Below are 17717 nucleotides of genomic sequence, written 5' to 3'. Positions count from 1 at the left end.
ACTTATCCTATCTCATGGTATGCACCATCTCTCTCTTCTACGACCATGTGTGGAAACGTGCTGTCAGCTAAGTTGAGTCAATCTAACTGGCCTCTGACCCGCCCTGACCTCTGCCCTCACCCCGACATCAACGCCTGTCAATCATCCACCAAAGCTTGGGTCTCGCCCAAATGATAAAATTTTCAAATTTTTATACTTATCCTATCTCACTGTATGCATAATCCAACAGTTGGTAGGCTGGTCGCAGATTACCCCGTTACTACTACCACCGGGAAAAACGCATAACCCCCAGCAGGCCAGGAGAAAGCACCAACTCCCGATATGCAAACTCCAAACTTGAGATGGGTTTCTTCAGGTAACCCCTTGGCTTATACAGCACAAATACTCTAGGGAGTGGGCGCTCCCCAATTAATGTGGTTTTCAGCCGCAACTTTTGACAAGCAAAAGGACGCAGTTTGGCAAGTAGGCCCCGCCGCCCCGCGATTTATCAAGTGACCCCAGTGAATTAAAGTCGAGGACCTTAATCTAGCCAGTCCCTGCTTTGAAACTACCCCCCCACAGACACGTGCTGGAAGGCAAGAAAGAGGGAATAGCCCGGTTGTTTAACTAGTTTAACGTTCAGTACCAATCTCCCTAACGTACAAAAGGTGAGAAAGGACTTAGGAGCAGAAAGCTTTGAAAACCATGTAGGTAATCGGAATCAACACTTCACCGACGTGATTGCTCAAAGAGTAGAGGTCAGTAAGTGGAATGTCAACCATATCTGCATGTAATACAGGACTTGCCTCATAGTCTTCTCGCCATGGATGACGCAAGAGCTCGGGTCTCATGAGGCTTGGCCGTTGCTGGTGGAGGTAGGTCAGCAAAGGTGTAGGCACGCAGGATCGTAGTTCTCATCCAAAAAGCCAAGGTAGTACGGGAGACTTCCAAGGTGGAGGCAGTAGATATAGGGATGAACAGTCTTACGTAGTCTTCGACGATTCTGCGAGGCAGCTAGATAAATCCTCAATGCTCGAACTGGGCATAAGGAAAGATCTTCAGTGTCTTCTGGGCCCAAGATGGTAGACAATGGTGGGATCGTGATTTGCGATCCAGCTGTCCTGGTAACTGATTCTTGGCAAGGAAATCCCACCGCAAACCAAGGAAAACTCTCGCAAGTCTAGACCTTCCAAACCGTACACGAGAAACATCAAGAGCATGCAACTCGGAGATACGGGCAGCTGCAGCCAAGGCCAAGAGAAAAGATCTTAAAGGAGACATGTTCGAAATCTTCTCCTCCAGAGGTTCATATTCAGCTGACGTGAGATGAGCAAGTACAACGGAGATATCCCAAGCTGGAGGCCGGAACTTCCAGGATTGGTCAGCCAATTTGAAAGACCTAGGGGAGACTGGAGTTCAGGGACAGTGGAAATCTTCACACCCGAGGCCGTTGCAATAACCATGTTAAGAGCAGCGAGGTAGGTAGACAGTGTAGAACCTCTGAGTTCCCTGGAGGTTCGGAGATGCTGAAGATAATCTGCCACCATCTGCGGGGATGCCGTAGTGGGGGATGAGATGCCCTTCTTCCTGCAGTATGCTTAAAACTTTCCCACTTGTCCTCGTAGAGTGACCTTATAGAAGTATGATGCGCTGTTGTAATGGCAGTAGCAACCTGCTTCGAATAACCTTTAGCCGGTAAGGATTGATGGAGATGCGCGAAATGTGCAGATGGAGCGTCAACAGGGACCAATGTAGTTTGTGGGAGTGCGGATGAACCAGTAGATCAGTTGGTCGTGAAGCGATACGGGATCTGGTTCGGCTAGGTCTTGAAGATTTACGAACCAACTTCTGGACGGTCAGTAGGGCGTGACCAAAGTAGAGTCAACCTCCGTGTTGCGCACAGTTCCCAAGAATGCGAGGAAGAAGGGCCACTGGCGGAAACACGTAAGCATTCAGGCCTTCCCACGGGATGGCTAGAGCATCGAGGTTCCAAGCCAAAAGGTCCGATATCAGTGACACAAACCAAAGCAGCTGATGGTTGAACCTCGTGGCGAAGAGGTCTACTGTCGGAGAAGTCATTGGAAGGCAGAAGGTCTGAAACACCTGAGGATATAATTTCCATTCCATTGGAGAAAGACGACTCGGTCAGGACAGGGCATCTGCGATGACATTCTTCACCCCCCGGAAAGTGGTTGGCTCGTACCATGATGTTGACTGACTGACTGACTGAGTTTAGTTTTACGCCGCTTTTAGCAATATTCCAGCAATATCACGGGGGGGGGGACGGGACACCAGAAATAGGCTTCACACATTGTGCCCATGTGGGGAATCGAACCTGGGTCTTCGGCGTGACGAGCCAATGCTACCATGATGTTGAGAAAGTCCACCAGATCCAAGAACTGTTGAGTCCACTGTAGAAGCTGTGGAGACCCCGTTGACCCCATTCTGTTGATATGCCAAACCACTGCTGCGTTGTCCGATCTGACCATGAGGGCAGTTGCTCGTAGGACATCCTGCCAGTGACTGATTACCAAAGGCACCAGTACACCACCAGACCAATCTATGTGCCAAGTTTGGTGAAGAAATAGTGAACAGTTTTAGAGTTCTGCTCTGGAAAAGAACACTACCACTAATTTCATTCTAAGTCGAACTTGTTGCCATGGAAACACCAAAAATATTTTATTCAGAATTCCAAAACTACCAAAAGGCACCAGTACACCACCAGATCTATCTATGTGCCAAGTTTGGTGAAGAAATATTGAACGGTTTTAGAGTTCTGCTCCAGAAAAGACAAATGTGCACGGACGGAGTCCATTTTAATACCCCCCGCAAAACGCGTTGCAGGGGATTTAATACAAAGTAAATGAGTAAAGTCACAAACTTTAACTCCGTAGAGAAATGGCATGTCCTGTCAAGTTGCTGACAAGCAGGAATGTGACGATGCGTGACATCAGCACTTTCCGGGTAACGTGGGCGCAGAGCGACAGCAATATAGCAGCTTGCTCAGTTGGAACAACTTCTCTTCAATGTTTCCATCGCACAGCTTCGTCTTGTCAAAGGAAAGCAGTAAACGCATTAAGGAGTAATGCAGGTTAAGGTAAAAAATAAGGTATTTTCAAGCACCTGTAAAAACAGAAACATACCTTTAACATCATTATTAGAAGGCACCAGAAATTATAACATACAAACACACATTTCAGATTTGATACCATCCACTTCAATTAGGTGCAATGCATTGGGTGGTACAAGCTTAGTCATACCAGATGAAAGAACCGTGCCTCTAGCTAACATAATGTGGGCCTACAAGGCATTTCCTCTAAGTGACATCACTTTCTTTCTAATGACGCCATTTCTGGTTTGAAAAACACACAGCCAGTGCAGTACAATTATAAAACAGAAAGTTCTATTTCTATAGATACTTCAATGAAGTACTAAGTATTAAATGGCATTTGCAGTGCAACTATAAACTGACAGTGTTAACGGAACCCAAATTCTCGGACTCAATTGGGTGTCCTCATAGAAATCCAATTTTAGTCCTCACACATTATTTCAACCACTGCCTCCCTAACATTTACAATGAACTATCAGTCCACTCTAATATGGTAAATACCCTGGGCCCATTCAATACCAAAAGGTCTTAAGTTTCTGAAGTCACCATCTCTATTGCTCTCAGTTTTATCACAACCTTAGCACAGAAATTCTCTTGCTTGTGAGCTTGATATCAACAACAAATCAAAATGCTTGATCTGCTTGTTCTGATCAAGCAATTTTACTGATTTGAAATACAAATCTGATATCATACAATTCCAGGACGCCACATTATTTATTATTCTAGGATATTTATATACCACACATATTCACGCAACTAGTACATCCTCAAGGCGCTAAAGTACTGTCGGAAATAGAAGAAAACAGTTTTTTCATACTTATCTCTACAATTTATGTAGTTGATATGTGAAAGTGTGGAATATCTGATAAACTAAGTTCGGCCTAACTGCAGTCACAGTGGGAGGGAGATAGGAAACGTAATAAAAGGACATTAGTGAGGAGAGATTAGTGCAGAATGAGCAATGAGGTTTTTTTTCTTTAGTCCAAAGCGACTTATTTGGAACAGACCATGGCTTTATGCACATTAGTGTTCAATGATATTGTATTTCAAAGGACACTTTTTTAAATGCCCATCTTGAAATTAGACTTAGCTTCATTATAAACGATAGCTGAAACTATTAAGGATGTAGCTACCATGGAGTCTCACTGTCACTATAAAAAGAAACAGATAGGAGGGGTCATCTCAAAAGTAAAACCAGGACGGGTGTCGCATACGATGGTTGGGGTCGGTCTGGGGGATAGAGATATCAGCTAAGATAAGATAATCCTTTAGGAGACTTATACTGGGGAAGTACACGGCATGTTATAACAATTTACAAATAATATCCAGTCCTGTCGGTCTTCAGGTGTTCATGCCACCCATATATTTTGAGATATTTAATACGATGCTTTTCTATGGTTATCAGGTGTCATACTCTTTCACATACTTTTCTAACATAAACTTTATGAAAGAAAGACACGTAAGATGTTAATCAATAGCTGAGACATATTCAACACACATGAAAAAGTACATATCTTTGAGATCAAAATATCTGTAGGCAGCACATACATATCATGCCAGGTGAGTCAAAGGTCCGCCATCATACCTTGCTGAGCGACCTTATTGCCATCTATAGTCTGATCTATTGTTTTCAGCAGCTTTTCGTATTTTTTCTAAGTTTTGCCCCGATTTTACGAGTAAACATGCTTTTCTGGATATCCTCTTACGCATCCCACTGAATGCCCAGTTAGGCCGAAGTGGGTTATTTCAACATATGCTATTTGCAGTTGTGTAACTTTTAGGGATACAAAGCAACAGCCTAAAAACAGTTTTTTTCTATTTCCGACTGTACTTTAGTATTTGTTCCCTCAATCATTGGATGTCAATCTCAACGGCACATCGTATTATCAATCTCAACTCCCCGGAGATCATACAACTCTTGCAGTCACTAGGCACACCAAATTATTGTGGCTTTCCAATCCTTACAAGGTACTCATTCCCAGCTGGGTGGACTGGGACACAGTCACAGTACTTTGTCCAAACTTGTTTATTGCACCCGCAACTAGGTGTTTGCACGTATTCATGTGGCCACCATCTGGTCATATACCAACAGGTTTGTGGGTTCTGTTAAGTGCACAGGGTTGTGTACTGTACACTAGGGGTTGTGACAACACTGAAAGAGTCTGCACACAAAGTAGACTCCAAGGTTTTTACACCTGGTCACAGGTGGGCACAAGCTCGCTGGATCACTAGTCTGGCTTCTTAGCCAGCTCGCCCATCATGCCCCATGAATTTAATTTTATAGCTATTGATGGTGCAATTAATTGAAATATTCGAAGATTGGTCACAGTGACTAAACGACCAAGCAATTGATCATGTTTTCTCATAATCGAACACAAACAATTTTGGAACACTTGTTTGCATTAACAATATTTCTCACAAGGTTGTTTTTTTTCATTTCATAAGCACCACATGCTCATTCCAGGTCATGATTGAATTTATCTTAAAGACTCCAGAAAATATATGTTCCTAACATACTAGTCATCCTTTAAAGATGTGAAATTTGCAAATGCATTTTGTGCAATTTGCAAAACAAACCTTTAAGAATTACATGAGGTTTTGTTTCATTATTTTGTTTTTGCGCATCAACAAACATTACAGGAAAATTTGATAAATGATGCTAACCAATTATTTCGATGATTGATCGGTTGTAATGAACCAATTAACAATTATGAGATTTTAATCATCTCCCAACACTAGCAATAGCATCTTACAATCTGTCAACAACGGACAGTAGAACACCTAGCATATAACAGTTTTGTTTTAAAACTAGTACTAGAGCACTTAACGTTTATTTAATACTACAAAATAAAGGCACCAAATATAGGACCATAATGACTTTCAGTCTCTCTGCTGCATGCATTGTTTCCCCAGAGGATTTATACCATCTCTTTAGCTGCTGGCGCCTGTATGCACTAGAAGCCCAAAACTAAAATGAACATATATACTATGAGTAAAATACTGGTAAGAATAAACATATTTTGGATGACGAGACTTCCACATTTTCTTATTATTCTAACTTCATTCATCCCCATCTGAGGGTACAGCCACAAACAATCTCAGGTCACAAATATGACACTACTAATATTTGAAAATTTTAAACATAAATTGTATGTTTATATACTTATCCTATCTCACGTATTGTGCTCTAATTCGACGAATGAGTGGAAACGAAAAAACTTGTGAACTTATCTCGGCCTCTGGTCCAAGCACCCGCCCTCCATGTTGTCCTCCTTCCTGGACATCTCTGTCTCTCACAAGAGGCATGTGTCACGCTCCACTACCTAGTCACATGACCACTCCTTAGTGATCATTCTCGCTCTTGGATTAAATGTATATCAAGGTAGTGGGGAAGCTGGGTGGGCATACATCGCGTGAGTGAGTGAGTTTAGTTTTACGCCACACTCAGCAATATTCTAGCTACATGACGGCGGCCTATAAATAATCGAATCTGGACCAGACAATCCAGTGATCAACAGCATGAACATCGATCTGCACAATTGGGAACAAATGACATGTGTCAACCAAGTCATGATTCACCCAAGTCATGGCATGATCACCCGAAGATCGACAGGACTGGATATTATTTGTAAATTGTTATGACATGCCGTTTACTTCCCCAGTTTAATTCCCCTAAAGGATTATCTTATCTTAGCTGATATCTCTATCACCCAGCCTGCCCCAACCACCGTCTGCAACACCCTTCCTGGTTTTGCTATGAGACGACCCCTCCTACCTGTTTCTTTTTTAAAAATAGTGAGAATCCATAGTAGCTACATCCTTAAAAGTTTCAGTGCTAAAGTTTTGGGTTTTTTTTACGGCAGCTGTCGCTTTATAATTAAGCTAAGTTTAATTTCAACTTGGGCATTTAAATAGTGTCCTTTGTAATACAATCTCATCGCACACTAAGTTGCATAAAGCCATTGTCTGTTCCAAATATGTCGCTTTGAACTTAGAAACAAAACTGCATTGTTCATTTCTGCACTAATCTCTCCTCAGTAAAGTCCTTTCTCTACGTTTCCTATCTCCCTACCATTTATAATTTACTTATAAAAATGTCATTATTTATTAAACATGCACTATCTAAAAGGAATTCTATCCAATGTTAGAAGAGACATGTATATATATACCTATGTATATGTTTAAGCCATATTGTCTATATATCAAATACCACTTTGCATTTATTGTACACGGGCCAATGGCCTATATACCGAAATAAATTCTTCTACCATTGTGACTGTAGTTAGGCCGAACAGATATTTCACACTTTCACATATTAACTACATAAATTATAGATATAAATGCGAAAAAACAGTTTTTTTCTATTTCTGACAATACTTTAACATGGCAAATATCATTTTACCTAGTAATGACCTCTTTAAATATTGACTTACAACCCAGATAGGTGTGAGCAATTATTGGTTGATGTACGATATTTACACCTAATTGTGTGCCCCACATAACATCTGATCACCAGCTAATAATCACTGTATGAAATTTGAAGTGGTATCAAAGGCTTGTTGAGGGCTAATTAACTGTGGCATCTGCCATTGTTTCAAACATTTTGGGGGATTCAACACAAGACTATGTCATTCTGACCAGTAGCAATATCAATATGGAATTCTATAACTTCACAACAAAGTGGATGTTGACAGAACATATTCTCACTGGCATGAAGTTAGGAAAGGGAATCAGAAAGATTATGAACTGCTCATGGTTAGCTTGTGTTATAACATATATTAGAACTGTTGCCTTTGAATCTGCTGTAAAAATGTATTGTTATTTGGTAGTACTGATGATGGATCTGAATCAAATGATGCCAGCAATTTCACAGGTATTTGTCAAAACGAGATCATAAACACTGTAATACATCGGATAATACAAGAGCAGAAAAAGCTTCTCTACAGGCAGTTCCTTGTTTAATGCTTACCACTGGACAATATTCCAGCTGTATGACTGGACTGAACATGATCGCACCAACCTATAGTCCGTTTGGCTCAAAAGCGGAACGATGAATTGCAATCTAACCGAAAACTAATAAACATATAATACTCAATGAAAAGCTGATCATAATCAAAATATCAGACCAACTATGTGATTTGTTTGCAGAATTTATGTCCTAAAATTAAAAACGTTGTTTAACAAACTATCATTAAAATTTTGACACAGTTCACTATTTGTTACGAGGGGGGAGTGCAGAGAAAGGGACAGCCAGGTGTTCGAGAAGCACGTGCACAAGTGCCCACAAAGTTATTGATTCATTAACCTGTGCTGTGCCGTCTCCATCCTTTCTCGCACACCTGGCTGTCCCTTTCTCTGCACTCCTCCCTCATAACAAATAGTGAACTGTGTCAATATTTTAATGATAGTTTGTTAAACAAGTTTTTTTATTTTTAGGATGTAAATTCTGCAAAAACCTCACAGAGTTGGTCTGATGTTTTGATTATGATCAGTGTTTCATTGTGTATGTTATGTTTATTAGTTTTCGAGTTAGATTGCAATTCATCGGTCCAATTTTGAGACAAACGGACTATAGTTATTGACGTTTTGTGCATCAATCCAGGCAATAGGTAATCCACCAAGTTTTCTGATCCTAACCACCCAATGCATTTAGCATGTTTCATCAACACTAACATTCAACATAGGTTGCTTGAGGTTGTTATTCTTACCCAGAAACCCTATCGGTACCAAGCTGACCCTAGAAACTTACCTGAGTAGGCAAATGTGTTATTCTTTGAAGCATAGTTTCTGGCAACTAACTGCAGCCAGGTACCTGAAACAATGAATTTATTGCCTCAATAAAAAGAGCTACTAGGACTTAGGGGACAATTGGCACCAACAGGACATGATAACTGGTTTCTGTGTCGGGCATGTTTAAGCCTCACAGAGAAGGAATTGCGTGAGATGTCATAGACATTAAACATGAGCAATGAAGAACTATCGGCTCATTAAGTACCAAATCTTTTGACATGTGACAAAATATGCACTAGCATGATAATGTAGCTCTGTTTCAAGCCAGTCCAGATACCCTCTTACAATATCCATGACAAAGGCTCTCTTGAATTTCACTCAAGCTGAACAATTGATGATGTAGGCTCTATTGGTAACTGCTAACAAAAATTAAAACACATTAGACCTAGACCATCTCTCCAGACAACATCCACTTCTGGCAAGAACTATTTAATTGTAACATGACAGATAATGAATATGGAACAATTTATAAGGAAAACAACGACATTATTCTTTGTATTGACGTTTGGCAGCAAAATGCCAGATTTGACCTCAAGCTCACTCTCATAGCTTCACAGTAATGGATCAATGTGGAAACAGAGAAGGAAAATTCTGAAGAAAGATTTCATTCAATTTTGTAATCTACAAGATACTGTGTGGTGTGGAATGAGGCGTTATGGAGCGAACTGAAAACAGTTGTTAACGTCATTGTAACATTGGGAACACTGTAAGGATAATGTGGATCACACTAAGGAACAAGGGAGACATGAGCATGTGTAGTGACGGCAGCCTTCGTGTAGTTAGCCTTCTAATCATTACTGAACAAATGTAGCGTCACGAGTGAAAGTGGCTAAAAAATTAGTGCAAGTTCCATGTCAATGTCGATTTACCCAAATTTTCCACATTAAACCATTCATCGTGCACTTTTGATGTTCTTGTGTAAAGTATTTAAACTGCAAAAGGGAAAACAACAAATGGTACACATGCATACACCGGACATCTATCTACTATATTGGATTTGGTCCCTTACCCTAACCCTAAACCTAAATCGTATCCCCTCGAAATAATCCTAATAAATAGAATACCTTGACAGACGCTGGCACAAAAATGGCTGACATGTCCAGGGTAATGCATTCTTACCGCTTCAAGAAGTAGAACATAATAAATAGACAGCATTCCTATGTCATGATACAAATTAGTTCCAATTTATTATTTATTTAGTCCTAAATATTCTGCTGAAAGCGAAATATAAAATATATTTAAAATAAAAGTGCTTTCATAAACTGGCGCTTGCTATGAATCCACCGCCGTCCATGTTTAGCCCTTGGCTTACTCAAAGACAATGCGTATAGAGACGACAGAACACTGAGAGGAGCTTAGGCACACTCGATAACCCAGCGGCAGCCTGACATCAAACAGCATTGTTTTGGGTAACAATGTTTCACAAATTACATCATAAGGTATTGTGATGTAATTTGTAAAGTTTGTGGGGCTGAATTCTAAAGGTTGGACAATATTTCCTTTGCAAATAATATTCATCATCTAAAATAACTGTTTAATTTTTCTCGAAATGAAAATAGTTTGGGGTAAAAATATATCTCCACAGGGGCTAGAAAAGCAACAACAACAGTCAAATGGCATCTAGGTATACACTGTCACTGATGGGGTCTCAAAACATCGTCGTGTCACATAACTTTGATCGGCCATTTTGAAAGTTAAATTTCGCGATAACAAACGAGATTTGATGTCAGATGCAGCTTTGATCTTTTGTTGAGACCGCTATGTCACCTGAAGCACCAAATGCTTCGCATCAAGTTATCAAATGTAAGTAGCAGCTACTATTTGGCGAACAACTCTCATTTAATGTGTGTTCACTATTGCAATTTCTTCACTTGTAATAAAACATCAATAAAGTTTTAATACGTCATAGAAAACTGACAGGAATTCTGTCGTCTGCTATGTTTGGGTCCCTTGTACAGAGATCATGTGATCACATTAAGTGACATCACGCTCAAAAAAAAATCTATGGAAACTTCTAAGGGCCACTCGTTATCAAAATCGTATTTTGTTTCACTCTTTAATACTTTATCCTTTGTTTCAGTTTGTTTTGTTGTGGTGAACTACAGCTTGTCATTTTGATTTTTTCAAGGTTTTGCCGGACGGGCCGGCCCCAAAAGAGGGAAATGCAGGAAATATTCCTTTGAAGCCCTGGATAAAGTATATGATGCGATAACTTCTGGCATGTCTATAAGAAAAGCTTCTGCAAAATTTTCAATTCCTTTCGTCACATTACATGACAGAATAAGTGGGAAAGTTTCTGTTAAATGCATTACAATGGAGAGAGAAGAAAAGCAACTCGTTGACCATATTCAAGCTATATCAAATTTTTGTTATGGCTATACCAGGACTGAGGTGATCGCTACTGCCACTGATTTAGCTGTTTGTCAAGGAAAGAAGACAAAAGATGAGCCCTGTTTTTCCTTGCAGTGGTTTTACTGTTTTCTTAAACATTGGCCCGATTTATCAGTGAGACAACCTCAATCTTTAGAGATCCAGGGAATGTGTGCTACGTCGGAGGAGACGGGTTCCACATACTTTTCTGAACTTGATAACATCCTTACCAAGTACAATTTTAAGTCTAACCCACAACGTACTTACAATGTGGATGAAAAGGGACTTGTGGATAACCACACCCCTCCTTCTGTGGTCACTTCTAGCCAGGGCTCCCCAGTCTCTCTGACAACTTCACACTCTACTACTACAACAGTTATATGGTGCGGTAATGCAGCTGGTGCATCCATTCCACAGTATTTTATCTTCCAAGGTAAAAGGATGAGGGATGAACTTCTTGAAGGATCCGCTCCGGGGACAGCTGGCACTGTGAGTGACTCGGGATGGTCAAACACCGAAATATTCCAACATTTTTTACAGGAACATTTCCTCAAGTATTCTGTTGCTGCGCCTGCCGACAGTCCCCTTCTCATCATGTATGATGGCCACAAGTCTCACGTCTCCATACCTCTCATCAACTGGGCAAGACAACACCATATTGTATTGTTTGTTCTCCCGGCACATACTTCCCGCGTGTTACAGCCGATGGATGTTGGGTGTTTTGGACCCTTTTCCCGGATTTATAACACCTTTCGTCAAAGTATATGCGTGAAAATGCCACCAGCTCAGTCAATAAGCATTCGGTTGGTCAACTTGGATGTAAAGCTTACAACCTGTCGTTAACACTCTCAAATTTGCAGTTAACATTTAGAAAATGTGGCATATACCAATTTAATCCGTCCGTCGCAACTGATATGAACTTTGCGCCATCTACTGTTTTCAAGTCTGCTGAAACACATGAGGAATCTACTGCCAACGTTTCTGATGTTGTGACTGTTGAAAAACCTTTTGAACCTACTGCCGACGTTTCTGAAGTTGTGGAATTCTTTAATGACAAATCTGCTGTACTTGTCAAGAAATCTGCCCCTACGAAGAAAAGAAAAGTTCTGAGCGCTGTCATCAGGGGAAAAGCCATCATTGAAGATAACATTTTCAGTAATATTTGTTCTCATCAGGCAGAATGTCCGGCACCACAAAAAAGAAAAGAAGCATCTATTAAAATTAAATTTTCTAAACAAACTGCTGTACGTAAACATGTTTCTCCGATGCCAAGCACATCTGGAATTACCCGACCAGTTCACAACAATGATAACGACAGCTTTGATTCGTATGACACTGATGATGTGATATCTGATGAAGAACTGTGCTGCAAATGCAAGAAGTATCTTCCTCATGAGGTTCTTGGGCACAATGCACTCATTCAACATGTCACATCTACGTTTTTGTAGCCCAGTCCGTGTTCAGAGACCATATACCGTAATATGTTTCACCTGACTACGGAAGTCCACTGCTGAGGGCATCTGCGCATGTGCTACGCATCTGAACCACAGCCAGGGAAAACACTGCAGGGGTTCATGGGGTATCGTTTGCACTCATTATCGCGACAGTGATGGTTAATGTTAAAGTACTGCTGAGGCCTGTCCCTCGGTATATGGTCTCTGGTGTTGTACGCCAACATTCCGATTTTTGGTGTCCTTGTCACAACGCATGGAAGCCCAATGAACCAGAAGAATAACTCTAGTCATGCCATCAACGGAGCACCTTTAGAATACAGCACCACAACTTCTCGTGAGGACGATCTCTGCCGTAGGTCACGTGTCATTAAGACAAGCAACCAGTTTGTGAGAACCGATGCCATTTGGCACACTCGTCCCATTCCGTAATCTACAAATTAACGTGTGGCGTGGAATGAGCCGATATGCCTCAAACGGAAAAGGGTTGTTGGCATCAGGCGTCAGACGTAGATTTCAGGTGTATGCATGAATGAGGCGCTTTTATATAAATCTGTGATTTTGTGACAGAAAAGTGATGTAGGGAACACTGTAAGGATAATGTGGATCGCACTAAGGAACGAGGGAGACATGAGCATGTGTAGTGACGGCACGAGGGTGAGTTAGCCTTCGAATCATTACTTTACAAAATTTATGTTGCGTGTGAAAGAGGCTTCAGTGCAAATTCCAGGCCAATTTCCATTAGCCCAAAATTTCTACATTAACCCATTTCATAATGTACTTTCGATGTTTTTGGTTTCCCGTATTTGTGTGAAAAAAAAGTATTAAAATGCAAAAAGGAAAAACAACAAATGGTACTCACGTATTACACCGGACATGTACCTACTATATTGGATTAGGTCCCTAACCCTAAACCCTCAGCCCTAACCCTAACCCCTTGAAATAATCCTAATAAATAGAATGCATTGACAGAACCACCGGACATGTACCTACTATATTGCATTAGGTCCCCAACCCCAACCCTAACCCTAAACCCTAGCCCTAGCCCTAATCCTAACCCTAGCCCTAATCCTTTGAATTAATCCTAATAAATAGAATGCATTGACGGAACCGGCACAAACACGACTGACGTGTCTAGTGTAATGCATTATTACCGCTTTGAAATAAAAAATACTAATAAAACACTTTTCTATGTAATGGTGCAACTTACTGAATGACAAAAATATATATGTAAATTTAAAAAATTACAAAAATGTAATTTTTTGAGTAAAATTGATATTTTATACTTATCCTGACTCATGCTCTTTTGCTTGTCCCCTTCCTCTTGCGAACATAGTGGAACACTTGTATCTCCTTAATTGAAGCTCCCTTCAATGTAAAATCACTAATTGGTACTCACCCAAGAGTTGCCTCCCCTGCCGTAAGCGCGGGAACAGGTGTCGCCACCCTCTGGCCTCATGCTTCACTCTCTCCTGATTTAGCGAGCCCAACACTTGAATTTACAGGGAAATCCAAAGTGTTATGTGGGGAGGATGGGAGGGCTAACCTCATGAGTCAGGATAAGTATAAAATATCAATTTTACTCAAAAAATTACATATTTTTCCTTATCCTGACTCATGCTCTTTTGCTTGTAGAATCCTCCGGAGTGGAGGTGGGCATAAACAGAATACTTTGGATTTATAATTAGTGATTTAAATAACTATACTGTAATAACCCCTGCGGGAACTTCATAAAGGCATTGACTTAGGATATTTCCTCTATAATAAGCCATAGGTTATATATTACCATAACTGGGGTATTACATTACTCATATACTGATATACCATATTATATAAATAGATATAAAAGCGACTCTGATAGAGAAGCTGTACAACTGAACATAAAACTCAGTATGAGCTTAAGGTTGAATAACCTAAGCTAAATATATACATAGCCCTTGAACTCCGTGGAGTTATAAGCTAAATAATGTATGTATAATATACATAATAATCTCGTGGGGTGAATATTAACGCCCTCACGAGGGACTGTCAGTTGCTGGCGAGGACCAAAGGACCGAAATGGTGAATGCCAGAGGCGTCCTCGGTGGTGATATCTCTCAGATAGTGATTAGCAAACACCATGTTAGATTTCCAGAAGCATCCTTCCATAATTGTATTCAATGAACAGTTACCGTGAAGGGCGAGGGTGGAAGCCAATGCCCTGATTTCATGGGGATTTGATGCTGTTGGAGGGTCCAGTCCTGCTGCCTTGTAGGCGTTAGAATGACAGTCCTTATCCATATAGATATGGTGGTACGAGAGACTTCTGTCTGATTAGTAGGCGATAGCGGGATGAACAATCTTCTGAGCGATCTTAGCCTTGTTTTGGAAACGGCGTAAATAGATTTGAGCTTCGTACTGGGCATAGCGATAAGTCCAATGTATCTTGAGATCGAGAATCGAGGATAGTGCAGGGACGTGAAATAACCTGTCTGGTTGGCCTGGTAGTTGATTTTTGGCGATGAAATCCCATCTTAATCCCAGGTGGTGCTGTGTTTTGATTGTCATCAAACTGTATCCTCTCATAATCTAGGCGTGAATTTCAGATATTCTGGCTGCCGTGGCTAGCGATAACAGGAAAATTGTTTTCTGTGAGAGAAATTCAAAGGTTGTCGATTCCAACGGTTCATAATCCTCACTTGTGAGGTGTTGTAGCACTACATTCAGATCCCAAGCTGGAGCGTGGAACTTCGCTTTTGGTCCTCAATCGGAAAGCACGTAGTAAGGCCAGTAACGCTGGTGTTTTGTCAATTTAACACCCGTTCTCATAGAAATCACAGAACTAAAAGCGGCAAGATATGTGGACAATGTCGAGAGCCTTTTAAATGTTTGTTTTGCCGTAAGTAACACAAATAGTCTGCCACTTGAGGATCGCGTAGCATCTCTGGCTATAAAACCCTTGTTTGCTGCGTAATTTTGAAACTGTGCCACTTGTCGTCGTACAAGTTCACGAGTTGAGTATCGTATGGCAAAGCGTGACGCTTTTGCGCGCCCTGGTAGAATATCCTCTCTTGTTTAAACACATTTTAATACAGTCCATCACGTGAAGTTGGAATACTTCTGGGTTTCTGTGCACCTGTTTGGTGTGTGGATGTATTAACAGCTTTGAGCGCTTGGGTAGCTCTAGTGCGGTTGACCCGATTTCTTGTATTAGAATGGGAAACCACGTTCTGGCCGACCAGTAAGCGACCAAAATGAGTTGTAGGCTCTGTGTTTGACTGATTTTCTGTAATACTTGAGGTATTATTGCTGGGGAAGCGGAAGCGGCGTGCGCATTGAGGCCTTCCCATGATATGCTTAGCGTCCGTTGCCCATGCTTGTGGGTCTGGAACTGGTGACACGAATGTCGGTAGTTGATTGTTGAATCTTGTGGCGAATAGATCTACTAGCGGCTCCTATTTGCTTGATTATCTGTGCAAATATCTCTGTATTGAGCATCCATTCTGTCGGTGACGGTAGATGTGGCGAGAGAGTGCGTCTGCTAGTATATTCCTGGCTCGGGGAATGTGGCATGCTTAGACATGTAGATTTAGATCTTGGATTAATTCGAACAGTTGAAAGGTTAAAGTCAAAAGGTTCGGCGATCTCGTTGAGCCTTGCCTGTTCACATAGAGCGCCACTGTCGAGTTGTCGGTATGTATCATTAGGTCGCATTCTGTAGAATGTTGCTCCAATGTCTTATGGCGTTGATTACAGCTTTCATCTCTAATGAGTTTATGTGGAGCTTGCTTTCTAGCTGATTCCATAACCCTGATGCCGTCGGTTGGTGAGATGAGCTCCCCAACCTTGGAGCGGCAGCGTCTACATATAGATGGGTTTTGAATTCCTGCTCTGCTAAACAAATCCCTTCGCAGACATTCGATTTCTTGGTCCACCATAGTAGATGAGGTCTGAGATGTTTCGGTAGACTGAATGGTTGTAGGTCGTCGAGATGTGTGTTGATGAAGACCTGTAAGGGACGTAACTGTAATCTGCCTCTGACTGTCAAGTCTTGGGCTGATGTTAGAAGACCTAGTAAGCTCTGCCATTGTCGAAGTGGTAGCGGAGAGAGTAGGGCTGGTGGAATGATCTGTTGGATCTTGAGCCAGCGGTCTTCTGAAATACGACTATCACGGTTGAGATTGGTGATAAATCGAATGCCTAGGAATTGCAGATCTTTGCGATGGTACTAGGTCCGACTTGAGTAAGTTTACTAACCATCCCAGCTGTGTTAGTAGCTTTATGATGTAGTTTAACTGTAGTTTGAGATGCTGTGGATCTTGATCTACTTGTATCCCGTCGTCGAGGAAGAAAGCACTCGTAGCCCTTGGCGATGTAGATAGGTGACAATCGGTTTCGTTATCCTCGTGAATAACCATGGGGCTGATGATATTCGAATGGGAGTACTTTCCACTGGTAATGTAACCCGTCTAGTGTAAACCGTAGGTATTTCCTGGATTAGGGATGTATAGGGATGTGCAGATAAGCATCTTGTAGATCTATACTGCCCATGTAGTCCATGGGGCGAATCATGTGCCGTAACTGCGGTAGATGTATCATCGCGGAACCTCGGTGGTCTGCGTAGATAAGTCTTGTTGAAGAAGCTCATGTTGTAAATGAGTCTGTATTTCTCCTTGGAGTTTTTCTTGGGTACTAGGAAAACTGGGGAGTAGAAACCTGGTTCGATGTTTCCTTGATCTATTACTTCTATGGCCTGCTTGGTTAGGAGTAATGTAACAGCCTCTCTTAACTTTGGTAGTTGCTGTGCCTGTACGTCGAACTTGTGAGGGTTGACTGTTAGCGGAGGCTTGGCCTGTAGTGGGATACAAAATCCGTGTTGAAGAATGTTGGAGACACAGGTGTCTTGAAGCATTCCCCAGTTTTCCCAGTGTAGTTGGAGACGTCCACCCACTTGTGACGGTTGTACTGGAACAGCTGGGGGTGGAAGACTCCAGTCGTTCCGAACCTGTCTTTCAGCGTTTATAGTTGCGGGAACCTCT

At 41.4% G+C, this 17717-nt stretch overlaps 1 protein-coding gene across 1 annotated transcript in view; it reads right to left on the bottom strand.

The window, feature by feature from the left end:
• The window catches only part of LOC124285105 (28S ribosomal protein S15, mitochondrial-like), a 68949-nt gene that overhangs the window by 47393 nt on the left and 3839 nt on the right, over positions 1 to 17717 (bottom strand). Inside the window, exon 2 of the mRNA XM_046721260.1 lies at positions 8838 to 8900. Coding sequence (XP_046577216.1) covers positions 8838 to 8900 — 63 coding nt within the window. The remainder of the gene's footprint in view (positions 1 to 8837; positions 8901 to 17717) is intronic.

The sequence above is a fragment of the Haliotis rubra genome, unplaced genomic scaffold (genome assembly GCF_003918875.1).
Source record: "Haliotis rubra isolate DU_JTF1 unplaced genomic scaffold, ASM391887v1 Scf352, whole genome shotgun sequence".
Classification (NCBI taxonomy): domain Eukaryota; kingdom Metazoa; phylum Mollusca; class Gastropoda; order Lepetellida; family Haliotidae; genus Haliotis; species Haliotis rubra.
Note: the sequence above shows the minus strand (reverse complement) of the source record. Positions and strands in the feature narration are given on the sequence as shown.